Raw genomic sequence first — 26,181 nt, 5'->3', positions numbered from 1 at the left:
AGTTTATGTAGTGTATGAATTATGTGCTTTATTAATTAAGTTTATTAATTGTCATTTATATTAAGTTTATGTTGTTTATTATGTGGTTTATGTACTTTATTAAATTTATGTCTTATTAATTATTGTTTCTATTTAATCTAGATGTCTTCAATAATTGTTGTACTTATTATTCCACACTTTGATGTAGAATAGATGCCTTTAATAATTCAACCTCCATTCAATAAATTATCCAACGTAGTAGACAAATAACAACATAGTACACTTAAATTATTACATAAATGCTCAACCAACATCATCAACGTTCACCTTTTAGGCGCCACACATGCTCAACCAAATCCTTGCGGAGTGTGTCATGAATTTGAGGAGCTTGAATTCTATTTAAACATCTCATATACTCACCCAAGGTGACCCTATCATGTCGGGTCTCATATGTGGTTGGAGCGAGATATTCAACATTTCTTGCAATAGCTCTTGCATGTGTTAGTTGGTCATCATCCACATCTTCATCTGAATCTTCTTCAATTTCGATGTACTCATCTTCCACAATCATATTGTGCAAAATTATGCACGTCATCATGATTGAATGGAGGTCTTTGGGTTGCCAAAATCTTGCAAGCCCTCTAACAATGACCCATCGAGCTTGTAAGATCCTGAACGCTTTCTCCACATCCTTCCTGTACGACTCTTGCCTCTGCGAAAATAATTTCTTCTTTGCATTATCGGGATGAGAAAAACTTTTGACAAAGGTAGACCAACTAGGATAAATACCATCAGTTAGGTAGTAACCTAGCTCATACCTATTACCATTTACCTTGTATCGAAATTCTGGTGCCCATCAATTCACAACCTCATCGAACAGAGGAGAAGACCAAATAACGTTGATATCGTTGTTTGATTCGGGAGAGCCGAAGAATGCATGCCAAATCCATGTGTTGTAAGATGCCACAGCCTCTAGCACGAAGGTTGGCTTGTTATGACGGCCCTTGAATTGGCCAGCCCAACCAATAGGACAATTCTTCCACTCCCAATGCATACAATCGAGACTTTCTATCATGCCAAGGAAGCCTCTTTTTGTCTGCCTTGCGTAAAAGCCTCTTCAAGTTTTCACGAGTTGGCTTGCGGAGGTATGTGGCTCCATAGATGGCTTGAATTGCTTGACAGAAGCACTTCAGGTTCTCAATAGCAATACTCTCCGCAAGTCGGCAATATTCATCAGTTGAGTTAGTAGAGCACCCATTAGCTAGCATTCAAAATGCAGATGTGAGCTTTTGATGAGGTGATAGACTTTGTCGGCCTACGACATCTATCTTCCTTGCAAAGTAGTGGTCATGATTGACAACTACGTTTAAGATGCCTTCAAAAAGCTCTCTCCTCATCCGAAACCGCCTTTGAAAATCATGAGCAGGAAATCTCAGTCGCTCAATGAAATAATCTTTCATCATTTGGTCATGACACTCTTCTCTATCACGCTGCACGAATGAACGTCCCGTGACAGAACCACGATGGCTAGATTCGCCATGGTGCTCATATTGCATAAACGAGTTTACAAGTTCAGCTTCGGCGTTGATCAGTTCTGAATCCTCAATGTCAAGCCTTGCTTGGTATTGTGCCATCTCCATTGCCCTACTACGCCTTCTTCTATCACCCATTGATGAGATATTGATAATTTTTAGGAAACAAAAAACTCTTTGAAAGTTGAAAGATTGGTGAATATAGAGGATAATTGAAGGTTGAAAGATTGTTTGATCAACTAATATTAGACTTGTGTTTATATAGAGGATGATTGATGAACGGTTGGTGAAAGTTGAAAATTTGGTGTTGAACGGTTGGTGAAGTTGAAAGTTTGATGTTGAAAGTTGAAAGTTTGGTGTTGAACGGTTGGTGAAAGATGAACGGTTGGTGAAAGTTGAAAGGTTGGTGAAAGTAGCTTGCTTTGTGAAAAATTTAATGATTTTTCAATATTTATCGGAATTTAAATTTTTTTTAGATTAAAATGTTTATAAAATTAATTTACAATAATCTACATATTTATTTAAAAAAAATTGATTTAAGAAAAAAATAAGTCACGTTCATTCTTTAATAATTTCGGGCTAAAATTTTAGGTCAGAAGGATTGGAGCAGAAAAGATGTTTCTGGGCTAAAAGCCAAATTTTCCGGGCTAAAAAATTTGGCTTTTAGCCCAAGGGTTGGAGATGGTCTTAGGGTGGTCATATTTTTTTTTTTTAAATTCATTAACTTTAAGATTTTCCCATATTTTCTGATGGATTCTAATTTATTTGTGTTTTAAAGCTATAGTTTAATTAAAATCCGTTCAGTTATATTAAACTGTTATATTGAATCATCGATTAGGTTGACCTTGCAAAAGTCGAACAAGTGTGGCAACAAGTAAGAAAGCATTACTCCGATTTCTGGTGTGTATTGACGAACAACTAGTGAAACATGTTGGGATATATTGTACACTATATATGCTAACAATTAACTGCAAACACTGATAGAATAGAGATATTAGATATTGGTGCATAAGATGTTGCCACTTGTAATTAGATTAGAGAAAGAAGTTAGTTAAGGAAGTTAGCTGTGTAAAGTGCAAGACTATAAATACCTCAACACTGTATTACTTGGAAGTTAAGAAAATATATCAGTGATATTCATCTTCTCTCTAACTTTCTCTCTCTCTCTCTCTCTCTCTCTAAGTCTGTTACATTCTTATTCTTCCTTACTGTATAAGATTGATCATAGTTAACATGGTATCAATCGCCATTGTTGCCTGCGCATAATCTTCGATCCTCTGCTTCCGCTCCGATTGAAGGTGTCTTCGTTCTTCTTGATTTGTGTTTGTTGTTATCTGAGTCTCTTCGTCTTCCTCTACTTTGGATTTCTAGGGTTTCTTGGGTGGTCGTGATCTTTCTTCGATCATCTTTCCTGCTTCCTTCCGTCTTGCATATCAACTGTTTGCTATAATTCCTCAGAGAGTTTTTTCCAACGAAATTTCAATGGTGACTGCAACACAACTTCAAATTGTGCAATCTCCGATTACTGCTTTAATCTCCACAATCTCGACTTCAGTTAATGTCAAATTGGATGACTCAAATTATCTCAATTGGAATTTTCAGATACAACTTTTGTTGGAAAGCAATGGTATTATGGGGTTTGTTGATGGCTCGCACCCGTGTCCACTTCAATTTGTTGTTTCTCCTACTGAATCTGGCTCTTGTAATTCTGCTGAATCTGATGCATTTGTGGTGTGGAAAATGCATGATCGTGCTATAATGCAATTGATCACAGCCACTTTGTCTCCCGTTGCGTTGTCTTGTGCTATTGGTAGTAAGAGTTCTCAGGATCTTTGGATTCGTCTGAAAGAACAGTTCTCTACAGTGTATAAGACCAACATTTTTCAAATGAAGTCGAATCTTCAGACGATAAAGAAAGGGTCTGATTCGGTGTCTCAGTATCTTCACAGAATTAAAGAGGCTAGAGATTACTTATCTGCTGCTGGGGTTTATTTTGTGGATGAGGACATAGTCATTCTTGCTCTCAATGGGTTACCCTCGGAATATAATACTTTTCGTTGTGTTATTCGGGGTCGTGAGAATGTGATTTCTCTTAAGGAGTTTCGATCTCAGTTGCTTGCTGAAGAGGTCATTATCGAAACCTCCACAACTGCGCCTTTTCTTACTGCCATGGTTGCTAATACTGTCCTTCATTCTGGCAAGAATCATGCACCTAATCTTGCATCAGGGCAGTCTCAATTCTTTTCTGGAGGATACAAGCAGTTTAATGGGACTAAAAACAAAGGGAAATGCAAGTTTCATCAAGGGGCTCGGTTCTATTCACCCAAACAGTATACTCAAACCCATGTGCTTCCTACACCAAGTCCAGGCATTCTTGGTCAATCACCAGTACCATATTTTGGTCCTCCAAGTGCACCATTGCTGCCTACTTGTCAAACATGTAATGTTGAAGGACACACTGCTCCATATTGTCAGTCTAAACCTCCTGATAGAGCTTCATGTCAAATATGTGGCAAGCACAATCACAGCACATGGTACTGTTTTTACAATGACAAGGGTCCTAATTTTGGTGGTCCTACCCGACAGTTCTATCCTTCTCAAGTGCAACCATCCACATATGGTGCTCCAAGCTATAATGCTTCATTTCAGCATTCATCAATGCACTCTCAACCTTTTCATTCTCCTCAACAATCTCCACAAGCACTGCATACTGTGATGACTCAGTCACCATCATCACCATCTACTTCTTATTCTAATCCTCAAGTGTGGATTACTGACTATGGAGCTACTAATCATATGACTGCCGATCTCAGTAACTTATCTTTGGCATCGCCATATCCTACATCTGAGACCATCCAAACTGCCAATGGTGAAGGTTTGCCTGTGTCTCATATTGGTAGCACAGTTCTCAATGTTTCCAAATTGAATTCTGTGCATCCGATTAAGCTCAATTCTGTACTTTATGTTCCGAAGTTGACACAAAACTTGTTATCTGTGCATCGAATCTGTTTAGATAATAACTGCTGGCTAATTTTTTATGCTTTCTGCTTCTGGATTCAGGACAGGCCACAAGGAGGATCATTTACAAAGGAAAATGCAGTAATGGTCTCTATCCCATCCCTTGTCTTTTTGCCACATCTCATTCTACACATTCAGCTCCATTTCAAGCTAAAGCATTCCTTGGTTAGCATGTTCATTCTACAACCTGGCATAACAGACTAGGTCACCCATCTAATAACATTGGTTCTTTGATGTTAAAGCAGTCTAATATCCCTTGTTCCAAGTCTTCATTACCTGTAATGTGCTCTAGTTGTTTGGAGGGCAAGTTTTGTAAACTTCCCTTTTCCCTAAGTACCAATAAGTCTGTAAAACCTTTTGCTGTTATTCATAGTGATCTTTGGGGTCCAGCTCCTTCTATTTCCATTGATGGTTACCCCTATTATGTGACCTTTATCGATGAATATACAAGATATTGTTGGTTGTTTCCATTGATCAACAAATCTGATGTCTTTGCTACGTTTGTTGCATTCTATTCATTTGTTCTTACTCAGTTTGCCACTGCTATTCAAACCTTACAGAGTGATGGCGGGGGTGAGTATGTCAGTAAGGCTTTTCAGTCATTTCTTCTTGATAAGGGAATTACTCATCAACTTTCTTGCCCACATACACCCGAGCAAAATGGTCTAGCCGAGAGAAAGCATAGGCATGTTATTGAAACCACTATGACCCTATTACAAACAGCTAAGTTATCTGCTAGTTTTTGGTCGTATGCTTGTCAAACAGCTGTCTACCTCATTAATCGAATGCCTTCTTCTGTGCTAGGACATAAATCTCCTTTTGAACTTTTGTTTGGTCATCTTCCTGTTATCTCTCATCTCCGAATATTTGGTTGTGCATGCTATCCTTTGTTAAAGCCTTATAATGCTACTAAATTACAAGCCAAGACCACCAAGTGTATTTTTCTGGGGTATGCTACCAAATATAAAGGGTATATATGTTATGAGGTTTCTAAACAGCGCGTTTATATTTCTAGACATGTTGTGTTTGATGAGGATCAATTTCCTTACACATCTTTGTTGGTCCCCTCTAAACACTCATATCAATCTTCTTCAGTTCCTAATTTCACACTTCCCGCACCTGTGATTTCTAATGACAATGTTGTGTTACCTGTGTCTCATTCATCCTCTAGCTCACCATCCTCTCATACCAATCCCCCCTCTTCATCATCACCTGCTCCTTCTCCCATATCCCTCTCTCCTATTCCTTCTTCACCCCTATCTTTTCCATCCATTACTGGTTCTTCCAATTCTCATTCTCCAGTCTCTGTCCCTGTGGCACTTGTCAATGGTTCTGATGGTTCTCCAGCAGCCTCCTTTGGTCCAGATACTTTGCAAGTGGTGTTGGAGGTTCCACCTCTCAATTTGCATCTTATGCAAACTCGGAGCAAAAGTGGAATTATCAAGACCAAAGCTTTATTAGCTAATATTCAAGAGTCTGCTTGCACTGATTTGTCCCTTATTGAACCTACTTTTTATAAATCTGCAATGAAGGATCCTACTTGGTTGAAAGCTATGCAAGAGGAGATCAGTGCTTTACATAAACAAGGTACTTGGAGTTTGGTGGTCTTACCTTCTACAAAGAACTTGGTCGGTTGCAAATGGATATTCAAGATCAAGAAACATTCTGATGGCACTATTGCTCGCCATAAAGCTCGGCTTGTTGCTAAAGGGTTCAGTCAAGAGCCGGGTCTTGATTATGGGGAAACCTTCAGTCCTGTGGTTAAACCTACCACGGTTCGCCTAGTATTGGCTTTGGCAGCTCAATTTAATTGGCCCCTTAGGCAACTAGATGTAAAGAATGCCTTTTTACATGGCATTTTAGATGAAGAGGTGTATATGACCCAGCCTCCTGGTTTTGCTGATGTTGCCACTTCTCACCTTGTTTGCAAGTTACACAAGTCCCTCTATAGACTTAAGCAAGCCCCTCGAGCTTGGAATGACAGATTTACCAAGTTCTTGCCTCTTTTGGGTTTTCAACATACTTATTCTGACTCCTCCCTATTTGTCAAGACAGTTGACTCTGGTATTGTCATCTTGCTGCTTTATGTGGACGATATTATTATCACAGGGAATGCAACTGCAGCTATGCAACAGGTCATTAGTGCTTTAACCAAGGAATTTGATATCAAGGATCTGGGGGATCTGCATTTCTTTCTGGGCATTCAAATCTCTCGCACTGCACATGGCTTATGTTTGTCTCAATCTAAATATATTTTGGATCTTCTTACTAAAACTGAGATGCTTGAGTCAAAGTCCTGTGAGACTCTCTGTTTGCCTTATAACCGCCTTCTCAAAGATGATGGTGCTCCTTATAACAATCCAACGTTGTACAAGAGTGTAGTAGGTGCATTGCAGTACCTCACATTCACAAGGCCGGATATAGCATTTTCTGTCCATCAAGTATGTCAATTCATGCAACAGCCTATGATTGCTCATTTCACTGCTGTCAAACGCATCTTGAGGTACCTAAAAGGTACCATTCATCATGGCCTCTTTTATTCACAAGGACCACTGCAATTAAAAGCCTTTAGTGATGCGGATTGGGCCGGTGACCCTAATGATCGACGTTCTACCACTGGCATGGCTGTGTTTTTAGGCAACAATCCTATATCCTGGTCATCAAAGAAACAATTGACAGTTTCTTGCTCATCCACGGAGGCGGAATATCGAGCCTTGTCCTCTACTTCCGCTGAATTAGACTGGATTCAGCAACTGTTAGTCTTTCTGCAGGTTCCTCTTCCATCACCTCCGGTGTTATTTTGTGATAATTTGTCCACCATTGCTTTGGCTTTTAATCCGGTTCAACATCAACGTACTAAGCACATCGAGGTTGATGTTCATTTTGTAAGAGAACGTGTTGCCAAGAAACAACTTTCTGTTCAGTTTGTGTCCTCTAAAGAGCAGTTTGCTGATATTTTGACTAAAGGGTTGAGTTCTCCTCTGTTTCATACTCACTGTACCAATCTCATGCTTCGAGCATCGAATCATGTGTTTGCGGGGGGATGATAGAATAGAGATATTAGATATTGGTGCATAAGATGTTGCCACTTGTAATTAGATTAGAGAAAGAAGTTAGTTAAGGAAGTTAGCTGTGTAAAGTGCAAGACTATAAATACATCAACACTGTATTACTTGGAAGTTAAGAAAATATATCAGTGATATTCATCTTCTCTCTAAGTTCTTTCTCTCTCTCTCTCTCTAAGTCTGTTACATTCTTATTCTTCCTTACTGTATAAGATTGATCATAGTTAACAAACACTACAGTATAGAGCAATATATATATATATATATATGGAGATAGTGGATGTTGCAGAGAGAAGGCTTGTCACCTAATGAAGAAAATTTGACCGACCGCAGAACACGATTATAATCCCTACATAAAAAACAGGAGCCACTTTATCATACTCACTCTTGAAAGAAAGAAAGATCGGCGACATGAGAGCAGCGGGGGTAGCTAGCAATTATTAAATGGGAGTTTTAACAAAATATTTTCAGTATTGTTCATTTTTAACGAAAAATCACATTTTAATCTTTAATTGGTACTATTCACTATACTTTTAAAAATGACTTTTCGTTAAAAAAAAAGTTTTTTTGGACTTTTCGTTAGTTTTCTTTTATTAAATTGTTATGTTTTGTAGTCGACAGCTCTAGGGCCGCTTTATATCAAAGATGTTTTGTTTCTGTATTTTGATGTGGGGCTGTGGTATTAACTATATAATTGTTCTTCCTCCTTTTCTTCTTATTATTTATTCATTTCTTGTTTTCTAATTAGAAATTTGTGTTCTCTATAAAGCTATGTATGGCCAAGGAGCAAAATAAAAAAGCTATGGTTAAACATAAAGGAAAATTTGTCATATATTGACCCCTCTGCTTAATTAAGCTTGGCAGATATGTATTAGCTACTTTGATTCTAATACAATCCCACTATCTGTATTATAAGTCGATTAAAGTATTAATCAACGTTTATAAAGGGTGATCCCAAGTCAACAAAAACTTTCGTATTGCAAGGGTCTGAAGATTGTATATCAAGGGAAAGTAAATGATGCAATAATAATCTACACCATCTGGGAACAAATTTATGGGCTGTGAATATACCCAAATGCAAAACTACAAGATATCATGCTAATATCAAAATCTTAATCATGCAGTAAATTAGTTTTGTTTGTTGTCCCATGCATGAACGGTTAAAAAGATGACCGGATTCACGTTAGCTAGACACATGTTGGCTGTCTGGGAATCCTTAGTTTCGCATAGCAGCTTACATGATAAGTTATGGTCCTCAACTTTAATCAAATTGGAGTAATAGTCATTCAACTAAAAATCTATTACCATTGGTCCCTCAATCCTTCAAAATGTGTAGCTATGGTCATTTTCATCAACTTTGTTAGAATTTTGTCAAAATAAGTTATGTTGGAATGACCATTGATACAATTGGGGTCCCTCAACTCATCAAAATGTGTAGCTATGATCATTTTCATCAATTTTGTCAGAATTTTGTCAAAATGAGTTATGTTGAAATGACCATTGCTACAATTGGGTTAAAGTTGAAGATCATTGCTCCAATTGTGTTAAAGTTGATGGACTATTTCTCCAGTTGGATTAAAGTTAAGAGACCAATAATAATGGATTTTTATTCGATGGACCATAGCTGCACGTTTTGATGAGTTAAGGAACAAATGATAATGAATTTTTAATTGAGGAACGATTGCTCCAATTGAGATAAAGTTAAGAGAACATTACTATAATTTACTCAATGTTGTTATTGCAACGTCATGCAAATGATACAAGACCAAGTGAAGGGAACTTACTTATATCATATAATATTATTGACACGAAAAATTAAGCTGGCAGTGTAATCCTTTTGCAAGCTTTAGCTAGTAGTCGTATGGAAGTTAGCTAGCTAGCTAACTTGAAACTTAAAGATGATTTGTCTCTCTTTTATCATCTGCACTACCCTCTGGAAAACCCTAGCTAGCTGCTTGCAGTGTGATTTTACTGGTGAACTGTCATGGTGGACTGGATATGTGTGCCATTTCCAACAATAGGAAGCAAACTTAAATTACTTGATATATACAACTAGGAACGAATACAAAAAATGCAAGGGATTTCCCTTTTCTTTTTATATTGTATTCTCTTCAAAATGGAACTTTGCAAATGGAGATATTTTAGCATTTACTTGGACATTTTTCTAAAGTTCAGATATAAAGTCTGAATCATTATCTCACAAGTTTAAAGATAATTAGTCACGAGATAAAACAAAACTATTTTCCTTTTAAAAAGGTGAAAGGTGGAATCAAAGTTGTTTTGTTTGGTAACAAAATTCAAATTTGATAACAAAGTGAATGGAAGTGATAATTTGTAACATATTAGTTATTGATATAGTGGTACTTAATTGTATTTTTAATGCTAAAATAAATTTTAAGTTCGAATCTCATAGCTCATTTTTTTAAAAGAAGTTTATAATTTAATTAGAATATAGTGCTATCAGCTATATTTTTCACTTTTTAAGTTTTCGTTAATTTATAATACAGATCACGAAGTTTTAATTTGTTATATTACATCGGAATAATTCTTCAAATTGATGCCACATGGCCCACATCCGGACAGAAAATACAATTAACATTCCGATAAGAAAAGATTGAAACGACAACGCAAATTACATTTAAGGAAATATGACCAAATTCGTAGCGTTTTCTTCCCTCTGTACACACATGCAGAACATGTGAAACCCACGTGAAACAAAGACTAGAAGCCGAAAACCAGTGAGCAAACATCCAAGGAAAAGGAGTCCTCAAGACGAATAAAAATGGGTCAAACTTCGAAAACAAATAAAAGTAAAAGTAAAGAAAGAAGAAGAAATTTGAAAAAGTTCACAGAAAAATAAGTAAAATAAATATCAATAAAGAAGAAGACTGTAAGCTTGTGGTCGCGTCTGAGTCCGACAACGGCCGCCATTGCTAGGCAGGTGTTGCTTGGTCCTGACAAAGGCCCAAAATCTCAGTGATTGGAATCTCTCTCTCTCTCTCTCTCTCTCTCTCTCTCAACTCACAACTCTCAAGTATTTGTGTGTAGCTGCGGCATACACGTCCTTGCTTTCCCATGTACGTCAGAAATTGTAGACAGAGAGATCAAAAGATCAAGGATTCAAGTGGGAGGGAGTACGTAGAAACACGGGCAGCAAATTAGTCATGAGTTGTATGAAGTTTTGTGTGGACTATATATGTATGTGATGTATATTTCTATTAGCTTTCACAAACATCTCTTCCAGCGGATTCCATAAATTAAATGAAAATAATAGTTATTAAACATGTAAATGAAAGGCTAAAAACTGTGTGTGTGTTTATTATTTCACTAATATTATATAGACATTGTCGATTTAAATTTTGAGGTTACAGTAGTACGGGTAGCATTGTCAATTTAAACTCCAAATTTGAATTGGTTGAGAAATTGTTTTGATTATCTGATACAATACATATATATATGTATGTTGTTCACGTTTTAAAGATAATTGGAGCAGGGGATCGGACCTGATCGAGAGAAGTGGGGAAATGGACACTACTCTCTACTTTGTCACTTCCATTATCCAACTTTTCTGATGTGTTTCAAAGGATAAGCAAAAGTAAAGATTGAAAAGAAACCTTAATTCCATGGACCCTCTCATATCCTTATCAAGTAGTGACCATTGATAAAAAAAACAAACGATTATAAAACCAAAAAGTCTAAACAAAGTGTGCCCTTCTTGTGGTTGGTCAAATATTAATGTAATTACACTCATACACTAGAAAACTTGTGTAATGATCACTAGCTAGCTGTACATACACATTACATATAAGCATCGATTGAAACGGTGGTCATATAAATGTTTATCTTCCCTTTTGTTTTCCTAGCCAAGTCTGGCTGGGTCTAGGCCACAGGATTCGATTCACATCCCAACTTTCCATTCAATCAGAAAACAAAAACGTCTCAGAATTCAACTTGATTGGGTTCCTTTCCAAGATTTCATGAAACGTAGTATGCATTCAGCTTTGATTTTTATCCCAACTTCCCATTCAATCAGAAAACAAAAACGTCTCAGATTTCAACTTGATTGGGTTCCTTTCCAAGATTTCATGAAACGTAGTATGCATTCAGCTTTGATTTTTATCCCAACTTCCCCATTCAATCAGAAAACAAAAATGTCTCAGAATTCAACTTGATTGGCTTCCTTTCCAAGATTTCATCAAACGTATAGTATGTATTCAGCTTTGATTTTTTATCATAGGGCTCCTAGCCTCCACAAACTTAAGCCTCTGATGAGATCACAAGATCCAGTTGCATCATATATATTGCATGATTAATTGCATACATACGAGCAGCATTGTCACCATCATCATCCATCGATCGCTCACCACCACAGGTCTACAACAACAATTTATTTTGTATGACCAATACAATACAACTAATTCAACTCGCACCTGCTCCCTCCTAAGCTGCACCAATGTTCATGTCATGAGTGTATAGATACATAAATGTTATATAGTCACTAGGTGATCGAAAAATGTGTGCTCACTCACTATTAGATTACACATATATATAAATGGTGGAAAATAAATAGATGTGTTCTTGACATTTAATCTCAAACTTGCATATTAAATAAATTAGGTTTTTATCTCTCTTTTTGCTACTTCATTGTTTAAAACCTTATTCATTTTCAAATTTTAATCAGGGTCATTAGGTATTAATAAACATCATTAATTATTTCAATAATAAAATATTTTTTTATTTCTAAATATATTTATTTAATGTTATAAATGTTACATTTGGTATATCTATATTTTGCCATACTAATTTTTTTATCATATATTTTTATTTTTAATTTTTACCCATTTTTAATTTGCAACCCGTGATTTTGGTAACATGGGGTTTCATTTTCCTGGACCTTCTGGTTTGATCTTATATATTATTATTTGGTGAAGAAATTTGGTCTACAAGAAAGAACCGATACCAAATATGTTGATGATGAAATAATGATGTGTACGTAAAGCTCAACATTATATATTTCTTTCATAGTGATGATCAATCTGTTATGTCGCACGCTGGAAACCTGGAATGGATGGCCATGCAGCAGCCGTCTTCGACTTAATTAAAACACACATGGCTGAATGTTTTCTCCACACGTGGATTCATATTTGCATATACACATTTCACCTCTATTATTCTCGAAACCAATTGACTAAATACATTGATAGCTGGTTCTCTTTGTCACCTGATTGTCAAGATCTCTTTCTCATTTGTCTTTAAATTTAGGGTCATTTTGGTTATGGTACTTAATTAACCTAATTATTTGACTAAAATTTTGTTTATTTAAATATTTTGATTGAGATCCTTAACAATTTAACTCATACATTTAATGTCCTATAAATTATAAAATTTAAACAATCATGCGTCAAATCAAATTTTATAGTCATATATAATCTACGTCGTTGACGACTTTGACTTTAGCTCCATAGTACATCGAAAGGGCATATATATTAAGGGTATATAGTTTAATTTCGTATTAAAGTCTGTTCGATTCGAAACATGAGCTAGGGTGAATGTTTCAATCATGGTCACCACCACCACCATTTTCATTAGTTACAAATATGAGAAAACATGCATGTTTTGTTAGAAAAGTGAGCGTAGACCCTAGCAATGCGGATTTCCAAAGCCTTATATACACATCCGGACTTGTGTATGTGTCTGAATCTATAGACACGCACACAAAAAGTAAAAAAAACAGGACTAATAAATATAGACAGTGAAAAATATAAACAATCTCAGAGGACTCCTGATACAATGGAGAGCCAAGCAAACATGTAGTTTGCCCCTTCAAGCGCATAAGAGGGGGGGGTGGTTCTCGGAAGGGTTCAAGGGTAGGGATGGACAACGGTTATGGCGGACGGGTAAATGCGGTTATTTACCCATAACCGTTTATGCCCATACCCGCATAACCGTTTACCCGTTGGGTAATTGCCTAAACGGTTATACCCATACCCATAACCGTTTATAAACGGTTAACCATACCCATAACCGCATACACATTTAACCATAATCGTTTAATACCCGTTTACCCATTTACCATTTTTAACCCATTTATCCTTTTTTTTTTACCATAACCTCTTTTTCACCCGTCTACATGTTTTTTTAACAACTTCAAAATTAAAAAAAAAAATTGTCATAATATTAATCCCTGCAAGGATTTTCTAGCTTTTGCTTGTTGTTTACCTTGTGTTGGCTTTCTGTTTGGTTGGCTTCTTAGCCCAGGTTTTGTTGTTCCAGTTTTCCAAAAAAAAAAAAAAAAAAAATAGAAAGATGCAGTGTTCAAATTGAAGAGAGGTGATTGTTGGGTTAATAACCCAACTTCCCATCCCCTGTCAAATAGCCCCGTATGTGTTTGTGTGTGTGTGTGTGTGTGTGTGTATATGTATATTCCCATCCCCTGGCAAACAGCTCTGTATGTGTGTGTGTGTATATATATATATATATTTTTTTTTTTTTAAATATTCAACATTACATATATAAAATAAATGGGTAAATGATAACCCGTTTATAACCGCGGTTAATACCCATAACCACACATTTAAATTTCACAGGTAAACGGTTATACCCATAATCATTTAATTATCTAAACGGTTACCCATAACCGTAACCGTGAAGTTTAAATGGACGGGTAACCGCGGTTATCCATAACCGCAGGTATTTTGCCCATCCCTATTCAAGGGGCATACGACGAGATGAACTTGTGTTATATATACTTTACCTGTACCGTCTGTTAAAGATCAACACTAGCCCATTAAGATCAGTCGGTACAAAGGAACTAGATTGGTCTAGTTCAAACATGCATGATTTTCTCTAGAAGATTCTATAATGGGAATATGCTAGAAAACTCTAGCAAAGAAGGTTGTTCCTTAAGTTGGTGGAAGATTCTAGAAGAATGGTGAGGTTTCCACCAATATGCAAGATTAGTGTAGATAATTCTAACTTGGGAAGTTAGTAGAATTATCTAGATAACTCTAGCATGATGTTTCCATGCTTCTCCAAGGTTCCATCCATGCCTATAAAAGGAGAAGGCATCCACACCATTTGTATCAATCAACCAACCAACCAAGTGAGAGTGAGAAGTAAGAGTAGTCTTGTGAAGAGTGTGAGTGATCTAGAGTTTGTCTCTAGAAAGTGAGTGAGTGTCATTGCTTCTAAAGTTGTGTCCTTTTGAGTGTTGTAATATTTTGTGAGTGTAATACAAGTAATTTGTTTACTTGTTTTGTCTCTCCAACACTTGTGTTAAAATTGTGTATTCTAAGTTTTTCCCCAACAATTGGTATCAGAGCGGTACGATCAAGGACCGTCTCTAGTGAAGTTTTTGAGAATCGTGAGAAGTTTAGTACTTCGCAAGATTATTCGTTAAGCTTGTTCAGTTTATCGAAGTTCTGCCAACACGATGGGAGATCTTCAAGTTGTTGGAGGAATCAAGAAGTTAAACAACAAAAATTACAACACATGGGCGACGTGTATGGAGTCTTACCTACAAGGCCAAGATCTTTGGGATGTTGTCGGCGGTAATGAAGTTACGCAGCCGGAAGAAGACACCAGTGGCATTTTGAGGAAGTGGAAGATCAAGGCAGGTAAGGCCATGTTTGCCTTAAAAACCACAGTTGAAGATGACATGTTAGAGCACATACGGAAGGCCAAGACACCAAAAAAAGCATGGGACACCTTCACCACACTCTTTTCAAAGAGGAATGATACAAGACTCCAGCTTCTCGAGAATGAGCTGTTATCGATGGCCCAACGAGACATGACGATTGCCGAATATTTCCACAAGGTAAAGTCTATTTGCCGTGAAACTTCTGAATTAGATCCTAGTGCTGCCATTATAGAATCCAAGATAAAAAGAATAATTATCCATGGATTGAGACCCGAATATCGAGGCTTTGTTGCCGCTGTATAAGGATGGCCGACCCAATCATCACTTGTTGAGTTTGAGAATTTGCTTGCCGATCAAGAAGCTTTGGCAAAGCAAATGGGAAGGGTATCATTAAAAGGTGAAGAGGAAGCGCTCTACATCAAAAGTAAAGGCAGCTTTAAGCAGCGTGCTCGTGGTGGATCTAAAATAAATGGTGACAAGGCGAAATGACATCAAGGAGGAGGGAGTTCTCGACCAGGGGGAGCTCTGAAGTATCATGGCAACCATGGTCAGTCCCAGAATAATAAAAGGTTTGAGGGCAAGTGTTACAATTGTGGAAATAAGGGCCATATGGCAAAGGATTGTTGGTTCAAAAAGCCCGCAGAGAGCAACGTCGCCAACTCAGAGAAGAAAAGTGAAGATGATTGGGACGCCGTAGCATATCTAGCTATGGAGTAAGAATGGGACGCTGAAACATCTTCTTGGTGGTGCTCAAAAAATGAGGTGATGCCTAACTCGAGAGAAGTTGAAGATACATTGCAGGAGAAAATGGGAGACAAATCTGCCCAAATCCAATCGAGTCCAGATGAGCTCGAGGAATTGCTTGATGGTGACGATGTCAAGCTAGAAGTACCTAAGAGTCTTTGGCAAGTGGGTGTGTATCAACCACCAGGAGAAGTTAGACCTAGTGAAGTGGAAGTACCAACTCCACGATCACAACTAAGAAGGTCAATGGGAATACGGAAGTCAAATCCCAAATGCGCCAACGCAGCCATAGTAGAAGAAACAAGTGAAGTTGAAATGCGTAAAGAAGAATCACAGACTTCTGAGTGGCACATAGCTGGGAGAAGATGATGCTATGTTAAAGAAATATAAAAATTGGGATCCAGTGGCAAGGCCAAGAAATTTGAAACCCATATCATGCAAATGGGGGTTCAAGATAATGTGTCGACTCAACGAGAAGAAAAGAATGAGCTGGTGTTGAGGGGGAGTGTTAAAGATCAACACCAGCCCATTAAGATCAATTGGTACAAAGGAACTAGATTGGTCTAGTTTAAACATGCATGGTTTTCTCTAGAAGATTCTATAATGGGAATATGCTAGAAAACTCTAGCAAAGAAGGTTGTTCCTTAAGTTGGTGGAAGATTCTAGAAGAATGGTGAGGTTTTCACCAACATGCAAGATTAGTGTAGATAATTCTAGCTTGGGAAGTTAGTAGAATTATCTAGATAACTCTAGCATGATGTTTCCATGCTTCTCCAAGGTTCCATCCATGCCTATAAAATGAGAAGGCATCCACACCATTTGTATCAATCAACAAACCAACCAAGTGAGAGTGAGAAGTAATAGTAGTCTTGTGAGAAGTGTGAGTGATCTAGAGTTTGTCTCTAGAAAGTGAGTGAGTGTCATTGCTTCTAAAGTTGTGTCATTTTGAGTGTTGTAATATTTTGTGAGTGTAATACAAGTAATTTGTTTACTTGTTTTGTCTCTCCAACACTTGTGTTAGAATTGTGTACTCTAAGTTTTTCCCTAACATCGTCATCACCATTATCTAAGGAATTAATAGATCTTTCTGCACGGGTGGGTTTTCTGTTGCCAGGATAGGCATAAGCACTCTGCTGAGTTTTGGTTTCAATATTTGTTGTATATTTCATTATGAAGATTACAAGAGAGTGAAGGCAACTCTTATAGAGAGCCAAAAGAAAGCTACAATAGATTGTAGGATAATTACACAAACACAATCCCTAAAATCTGCTATAACAAGTGGAAAAGCAAAAACCAAATTACAAGTAAAGAAGTTTTTACAAGCAACTAAGAAAGATTGATATAAGGTGAATGACAAGCTATGGTGAGGATGACAACTCATACATACAACCCATTTATACTTTCGAAAGTGATTGGTGAATAAGAAGCTATGGAGAAAGGTTGATGTAAGGTGAATGACAAGCTATGGAAAGTGATTGGTGAATAACAAGCTATGGAGAAAGGTTGATGTAAGGTGAATGATAAGCTATGGAAAGTGATTGGTGAATGACAAGCTATGGAGAAAGGTTGATGTAAGGTGAATGACAAGCTATGGTGAGGATGACAACTCATACATACAACCCATTTATACTTTCAATACACCCTCTCAAGCTGGATCAAGGGGATTGATTAATCCAAGCTTGTACAACAAACGCTGAAACTGAGTAGAGTCTAGTGCTTTTGTGAATAAATCAGCAAGTTGATCGTGGCTGCGTGTGTACACGGTGTCTATCACCTTGGATTGAACTTGAGCACGAATATAATGACAGTCAACTTCAATATGTTTGGTTCTTTCATGGAATACTGGATTGGAGGCAATGTGCATGGCATCTTGGTTATCACAATACAAGGACATATGTGTCATGCTTGTGAATCCGAGCTTGGAAAGAAGACCTTTCAACCATATGAGTTCATAGGCTGTTGCTGCCATAGCCCTATACTCAGCTTCGACACTAGATCGAGTAATAACAGTTTGTTTCTTGCTCTTCCAAGTGACAAGGTTCCCTCCAACAAATGTGAAAAAACCTGTTGTGGATTTTCAATCAAAGGCATTTCCACCCCAGTCAGCATCTGTGTAGGCCAAGATGTGATTTGATCCATTGTTCTTCATAATTATCCCCCTTCCTACTGAGCCCTTAAGATATCGAAGTATTCTCTTGACGATTTTCCAGTGAACTAGAGTAGGAGAGTGCATGAACTGACTGGCTAGGCTAACTGAATATGAAATATCAGGTCTAGTAATGGTGAGATAAATAAGTTTCCCAACCATTCGTTGATAAACACTAGGGTCCGAAAGAGATTCACCTTTTTCATGCCACTGAAGTTTGCTAGCTAGGGGTGTCTGAGCTAGTTTACATTCCATCATGTTAGCTTTATCTAGAAGATCGAGAACATACTTTCTTTGATTCAAGAACAATCCCTTTAAAGAGGTAGTTACCTCAATTCCAAGAAAGTATTTCAAGAGCCCCAAGTCTTTAATGGCAAATTTTTGGTGAAGTGACTGCTTAAGCATCTTCATTTCACTTATATTGTCACTTGTAATAATTAGGTTGTCAACATATATAAGCACAACCAATTTGCCAGTAATACTACTTCGAACAAACAAAGAAGAGTCAGCATGACTCATTTTGAACCCTGCAGCTTCAATGACTGAACTAAGCTTCGAATACCAAGCTCGAGAGAACTGTTTGAGACCATATATGGCTTTGTGAAGTCTGCAGACCTTGTTGGGTTCATTTTCTCTTGGATGACCAGGAGGCAACTTTATGTACACTTCTTCTTCAAGATCCCCATGAAGAAATGCATTCTTCACATCCATTTGGAATAAGGGTCATGCATTATTGACTGCCACAGACAACAATACCCTCACTGTGTTCATTTTGGCAACAGGAGCAAAGGTCTCCTTATAGTCAATGTCATAGGTTTGAGTAAAGCCTTGAGCTTTTAACCGTGCCTTGTGTCTTTCAATGCTTCCATTGGAGTTGAATTTGGTCTTATATATCCACTTACTTCCCACGAACTTCTTGCCATTTGGAAGATCCACCACACTCCATGTCTGGTTGCCATTCAGAGCTTGAAGCTCTTTAGTCATAGCATCTTGCCACTCATGCATGCATGTGGCTTCATGAAAATTCCTTGGTTCGAAAGTGTGGGACAATTTGTTAAGGAAAGAAGTATGAGAAGATGAAAATCTGTGATAAGAAATGGCTGTAGAGATAGGATGCCTTGCAGTGTAAGTAACATACTCTTGTAACCTCACTAGTGGATGTCTATCTCCTGTAGGATTTCTTCTTGGTGCACTTATAGCTTGCTGATTTGGTTGAGCTTCTGATGGTCCAGAGGAGCTTGGCATTGCATCAATTACACTCTCAGTGAGTTAAGAATTATCAGTGTTGATATGAGCAGGAGTGACTTCATGAATTTCTGCTGGAATAGGTAGTGGAAATAGGTCCATAAGATCTTCCATATTTGCATTAGTCTCCAACCCTTTGTGGAAATAAGGTGAATATTCATCAAATCGCACATCTCTAGAGACTGTCAGCTTCCCCGTGTTAGGGTTGTACACTTTGTAACCCTTTTGAGAACTGGTGTATCCCATAAACACACATTTGGCAGCTCGAGGATCGAGTTTGTCACGATGGAGAGCTTGAATGTGCACATAACAAGTACAACCAAAGGTCTTGAGGTGAGACAAGTTTATAGGCATGCCCTTCATGACTTCAAAATGAGATCTAGTATTCAACACTCGAGTTGGCAGTCTATTAATGATGTATGTGGTAGTGAGTAGGGCTTGAGACCAAAATTTCTTAGGAACATTCATTTGGATCATAAGTGATCGAGTCTTCTCCAATAAGTCTCGATTCTTTCTCTCAGCCACACCATTTTGTTGTGGTGTACCAACACAGCTAGTTTGATGCAAAATCCCATGATTGCTCAAGTAATTACTCATGTTATTGGAAGTGTACTCGGTACCATTATCTGATCTTAACATATATAACTTAATGAAAATTGATTGGTGATTAGGTTGTGAAAGTCCTTAAAAGCATCAAACAAATCACTTTTAAGTTTTAAAAGATACAATCAGGTTACTCTAGAATAGTCATCAATAAATGTAACATAATATCTATACCCATCAAAGGATTCTACACGAGAATGACCCCAAATATCAGAGTGAACAAGCTCAAAAAGTTTACTAGTTCTAGAATTAGAGGAAACAAAAGAAAGTCTAGTGGCTTTTGACATTTGACAAGTTTCACACTCCAGTGTGTTTTTACAAAAAAAGGGAAACAACTTGGTCATCACATGTTCTGAGGGATGGGCAAGGCGTTGATGCTAGAGTTGGTGTTCCTGAAGTTGACTTAAGTTGACACTGAGCTTTTTGACAAAATTGGACTCTTTTGAGAGATAGTAGAGTCCATTCAAGAAGAACCCTTCACCAATCTTCTTCTGAGTAACTCGGTCCTGAAACACAACATTGTGAGGGGAAATATGGCAAGACAGTCTAAGGTTTTTGTGATTTTTCCTATTGACAAGAGCTGAAAAGGAAAAGAAGGTACATAGAGAGCAGTGGAATCAGTATGCTCACTTAGCAATCTAATCTTTCCTTTCCCTATAATAGGTTCCCATTTCCCATTTGCAACAGATACATGAATTGGATCAATAGTTTTTTGAAAATCGTGGAGACTAGATGGTTTATTAGTTATATGATCAGTGGCACCAGAGTCAATAATCCAAAAATCATGTGTAACATTTGCATTAAGAGCAGTGGAAATGGCACTGATAATACCTAGAATATTGCCTTTCGATGTGTTCTCCGAGTCAACCAAGAATCCAGCAAATTTCCCTAGCATTTCAGTAGGGTTTTTAAGTGTCATTTCATCAGGCTCAGTGCTTCCTTGCTTCTTTTGAAGAAAAACAACAAACTCGTTGATAAAGGACATATGATTTGTTAAGAAATTGGTTATCCCATCAGTTGAGGAACAAGCTGAATGAAATGCTTTTGGAGTGACTCCACCCTTCCCATCTTTGATCATCCTGCCTTCCCTATCAAACTTAGGCTTTAACTCCGGATGAAGAATCCAACATTTTTCTCTCAAATGTCCCTTCATGTTGCAATAAGAACATTTCCAATCTGCTTTCTTGCCAAGCACCCTATCACCAGTTGCTTTGTGATTTGTCGTGAAAACCCTAGCTTTAAAGTTGGATTTGGGCTCAACGTTCATCACTATTCGTCGAGTTTCCTCTCTCTGGACTGCATGACACACACTGGTAAAAGATGGCAGCTCTTGAGTCATTAATAAGTGACTGCGCAAGTCTTCATACTCCGCTCCCAAGCTTGCTAAGAGTTGAAACACCTTGTCTTCATCAGCCCTCTTGAGTAGCACAGCGGAATCAGTCGTGTATGGACGATACATATCGAGTTCATTCCACATGGATTTCATACTTCCAAGGTGTTGAACAAATGAGTGATCACCTTGCTTTAAACTAGCCATACTCTTCTTCAGTTGAAAGATGCGAACTGAGTTGTTTTGGCTGCCATACATATCTTTGACAAACTCCCATAGGAGAAGGGAAGACTCTGAGTAGCTGAAAAGCTCAAACAGTTTTGGCTCCATGGAGTTAAGTAACCAGGACATGACCAGCTGATCAGTAGCATGCCATGCATCGTAAGTTGGTGAAGTGGATTCTGGGGGCTCAAAGCTTCCATTAATAAACCCTAGCTTCGATCTTCCTCTTAGAGCAAGTGACACATCTCTTGACCAAGGAAGGTAGTTGAACTCGTTTAGTAGCATCGAGCAGAGTCGTTGATTTGGATTGTTCTCAACCCCTTGGGTTAAGTTTGGGGAAGAGAATGAGGCACTGTCGGCACTAGACACATTTTCTTCTGCCATCTATATCGATGATGAGCAAATGAAGAAGTAAAAAAAAAATGAACAGAGTCAGGACCCTATGGTTCCTACTCTGATACCATGTTGAGTTTTGGTTTCAATATTTGTTGTATATTTCATTATGAAGATTACAAGAGAGTGAAGACAACTCTTATAGAGAGCCAAAAGAAAGCTACAATAGATTGTAGGATAACTACACAAGCACAATCCCTAAAATCTACCATAACAAGTGGAAAAGCAAAAACCAAATTACAAGTAAAGAAGTTTTTACAAGCAACTAAGAAAGGTTGATGTAAGGTGAATGACAAGCTATGGAAAGTGATTGGTGAATGACAAGCTATGAAGAAATGTTGATATAAGGTGAATGACAAGCATGGAGAAAGGTTGATGTAAGGTGAATGACAAGCTATGGTGAGGATGACAACTCATACATACAACCCATTTATACTTTCAATACACTCGTACATGCATGTTCTAACATTGACAATTGCCTAATCTTATGGGTAATGCTAGAGAGATTAAATTTGTAGATCAAATTTTGTAAACTAAATGATATGAAAGTTGATGATGAGATTATTTCTCAAGTGTTGGTTAATGTGGTTATTTTCTATTGGTGACACATCATTTAGTTTACAAATTTAGTGTACAAGTTTAGTCTACTTAACATTACTCTAATCGAGTGACGTGTTTATTAGCTAAGGCTACACGAATAATTTTTTAGGGTGACATGTTGAACAAGTTAAAAATGATCATTTACAGATGTACTTCGCATCTATATTTTTTGAAATACATTCCTATGATCATTCATCGAAGTACCCAGAATAGAGCCAGAAAACAAACAGTAAAAAGCTTAGTCAGTTGCTATATATGTTATGCAGGACGTCAAATTCTACCAAATTACCAATTCTGATGTCCCAATTTCTCTCACATCCACAAGCATAAATATCAATTGTCACATACCAGGGCCACTCGTTTATCCAATACCATGTCCAATCCCAAAGAAAATTTAATTGAGACTAAAAAAAGAAAAATGGATCACATTGCTTTCCGGCCAGTCAGTGACTACACTTATATCCCGATTGCTATCTGCGGGACCACTATATCAACTACAAGGAATAATGCGTGACTACATGCAGAAAGAGGGACAACGATGGATATTTAGGGTCCTTTTCGTGGAGGATTAAGGTGTCAAGCTCCAATTGGTTCCCCAGATCCACAATGTGACATTGCCTTACTGTGTAATGCACTATATGTCCTCATCCACGTAGAGCCACATCCATCCAACATTCACTAAATGACTATCTGCAAGTCCCCGTATTCGTATATACCCCTAATGCGACAATAAAGTATTAGTGTGTTGGTCTAATCGCGCACAGTCTTTATTATATTGAAAAAAATTACGATCAGTAAGGTCGCATGAACGATAATGGTTTAATAAAGAAAACAGAATATTAATTTTCACTTGTATATTCAGTTCAAATCACACCATCAAGTTTCAATTATTGTTAAAACTAATTGGTACGCTTATGTTGATTATTAAGGGCAGCAGTGCAAAGTGAAAGAACTAAAAATAATGCAGGTTGCAGGACATTTGCAAGGTGGAAAGCATGCATGATGTCTGAAAACTATATGGTTCTCTAACCTAGCATATCTATAAGCAGATCCCAGAATTAAGGCAGAAAACGAAACACGTTTACAGTTTTACTATGAGATGAACGACAGGAAAAATGCCAAAAGCCATGCCAGTTTAATGAACAAATCATATCCAATAATTATGATAATATATACTGATTAATGCCAATAATTTAGCAGAACGAGCATATCATATCAAAAAATCTAATGCCATCTCACCCCACATTCCAACTTCGATTCCTCCTCTACATAGTTGTAATTAAATGAAAATTTAGGCAGCGCCCATGTCTGAAAGAACAACCCGAAGACAAAAAAGGTCGTACCCGGTGCACAAGGCTTCTGCTTTACGCAGGGTCTGGGAGAGGTGAATGTCGGCTAGCCTTACCCCCATTTATGGAGAGGCTACTCCCAAGTCTCGAATCCGAGACCTACCGCTCATGGGCGAAGGCACTTGCCATCGCACCAAGTGTGACCTCTAAAGAACAACCCGAAGACAAAAGAAAAAAATTTGAGCTCAACTAATTGCATGCCCTGTACCCACCATATATATTGTATGTATATACTGATATGTTCATGCATGCGTATGGTTCAATTTAATGGTCTTTGCTCCTTTGTTTCCTTGATTTGCCTAGGTATGCAGGGAACTAATATCCAAAGATTAATCACACTAGTCGCTAGGCCTCGGATTTATGTTAGCAGATAACACAGCATGCCCATGTTCATGTGTGACAAGTTCCACGAGAAACATGTTTAAGCATGTTTTTATAAGGATCAAAATCATCATATATTAGTAGGGCTGAAATGTTTATCAATTGTTCAGTTTGAAAAACAAGCACTCTCCACTGTTCTTTGCCTCTGAGGGCATACCCGGTTCGACCAATATATTATCACTATATATTAAGTTCTGCAAAATTGTTATTAGCACTCTAGCTAACATAATTATCTTTCACTTTTCATAATTAAAAAAAGATGAAGGAATGCATGAATACTATTTTGGCATGTCAATAACAAAAGAATAATAGTATGTATCAAACTTGTTATCCAAATATGGAAAACTCGAGGTCTCTCACTTACAAATGGAGAATAAATCACTAAACTGTAGTGTTAGTGACGATTTTAAAGTTGAATTTCATTAGTTTGGAAATTAAACTAATAACTATTTTATCTTCACATACGAAGATTTTATAATTTTTCTTCTTCTCAATTTTATATGAGTATGTTGAGATTAGTTGAGACAACTGGAATATAGAAACAAACAAATTGAATAGGTACCACCAATACCATTAATGTAACCCTATTGGTTAGGCAGTACAATATGGCATTGTTCTGCTACAAATCTAGGCGAGTTTGATTTTGTTCCAACCATTTCACATGGGTGGATCTTGTTGCGGATTTATAAATTATAATACAATTACAATTAATTCACAACAATTTTGCTGAAGGATTCATTTCCCTGATTTTGGGTATGAACATCCACATGAGAAGCAGAATCCCCAGTTGTCAATTTGGCATGTTAATTAGGAAACAAATTCACGTACATGCATTGCAAAAACATGATCGCTCACAAACTTTGTGTATTTCTTCTGGTTAAAGCTAAGTTTTTGATCATTTATATTTGGATGTGATATGTTCAACTGTTAATTGTTAATATTGAATTCGAGAATGAGGAATTGTGCATTCTTTGATTGATCTATTTGTCAATTTGCCTCCCAAATTTGTATAGAGTTGCCAATTTTCCTCCTGAACTTTGACTTTACCCGACTACCCTCTGAGCTTTTATAACTAGTCAATTTCCCCTCTCACGTTACATTTTGAAATTTTCAATCAAAAATTGTACGGAGTCAACTAGCAGAAGAGAAGAAGAAAAAACAATAGCGTCATTGAAAAATTGACTAATTATAAAAATTCAGGCGAGCAACTAAATAAAATCAAAGTTCATGAGAAAAATAAGCAACTCCTCACAAAAAAAACAGAGACAAATACCTCTTCTTTGATCAGGGTTCAGCTGGCCTAATGGGCAAGTCAAATTGAACAAACCAAACCATAGTAGGCCTGTTGCTTGGCCCATCATTAACATACGGGCATCCAAATAATAAGAAAGCTCATCAAGTTCTTCAAAAACTCAAGGAGTCGGGCCTAGTCCCAAGTTGCCTCAAAATCGTAGCCTCAAGGAGAAACAATGTTTAGTTGAGCAGAAAAATTTAAAAGCGCTTCTAGGAGTTTCTGAATGTTACTTTTTTAGGAAATACTTTCAAGTGTTCGAAGTTTTGGTAAAATTTTCAACATACTTATAATAGAAGGGCTAATGATGAAAGTGTTTTCCATAGAAGCAATTCCAAACAAATCCAAAATGTCCCCAACAGAACATACCATGAGGAAACAAGGGTGAAAATGTTCACGTAATTTTTCCTTCATTTTTTCTCAAATCATCTAACGACATCATTCATGTCCGATACTGAAACTAAACTACTTGAATTTGCTCGTGTAGTGAAAATGTTTGGGGTAGAATGTTCCTAATTTCAAAGGAGCAATGAAGCACTCACCGGAGATGCATTTTCATGCGAGTTTGATTCCCACTAATCCCTCTCTCCTTAACATTTAATAATTTAACCTAATAACATCGTTTGTCATAAAAAAAACCAAAA

The 26,181-nt window shown here is 37.3% G+C and overlaps 2 protein-coding genes across 2 annotated transcripts; one reads left to right on the top strand and one right to left on the bottom strand.

Annotated features, from left to right (window-relative positions):
- Nucleotides 1-295: 295 nt before the first annotated feature.
- Nucleotides 296-1,649, bottom strand: LOC114827469 (uncharacterized). The gene is made up of 3 exons (XM_070806387.1): nucleotides 1,355-1,649; nucleotides 1,036-1,240; nucleotides 296-755 (listed from the first exon to the last, which is right to left on the bottom strand). The coding sequence occupies exons 1-3, from the start codon at nucleotides 1,647-1,649 to the stop codon at nucleotides 296-298; spliced, it is 960 nt and encodes a 319-aa protein (XP_070662488.1).
- A 13,377-nt stretch (nucleotides 1,650-15,026) lies between these two features.
- On the top strand, nucleotides 15,027-15,536 carry LOC139188705 (uncharacterized). The gene has a single exon (XM_070806386.1). The coding sequence runs from the start codon at nucleotides 15,027-15,029 to the stop codon at nucleotides 15,534-15,536; it is 510 nt and encodes a 169-aa protein (XP_070662487.1).
- Nucleotides 15,537-26,181: the final 10,645 nt, after the last annotated feature.

This window comes from Malus domestica, chromosome 10, assembly GCF_042453785.1.
Source record: "Malus domestica chromosome 10, GDT2T_hap1".
Classification (NCBI taxonomy): domain Eukaryota; kingdom Viridiplantae; phylum Streptophyta; class Magnoliopsida; order Rosales; family Rosaceae; genus Malus; species Malus domestica.
The sequence above is the reverse complement of the archived record's forward strand: the minus strand, read 5'-3'. Positions and strand labels throughout refer to the sequence as shown.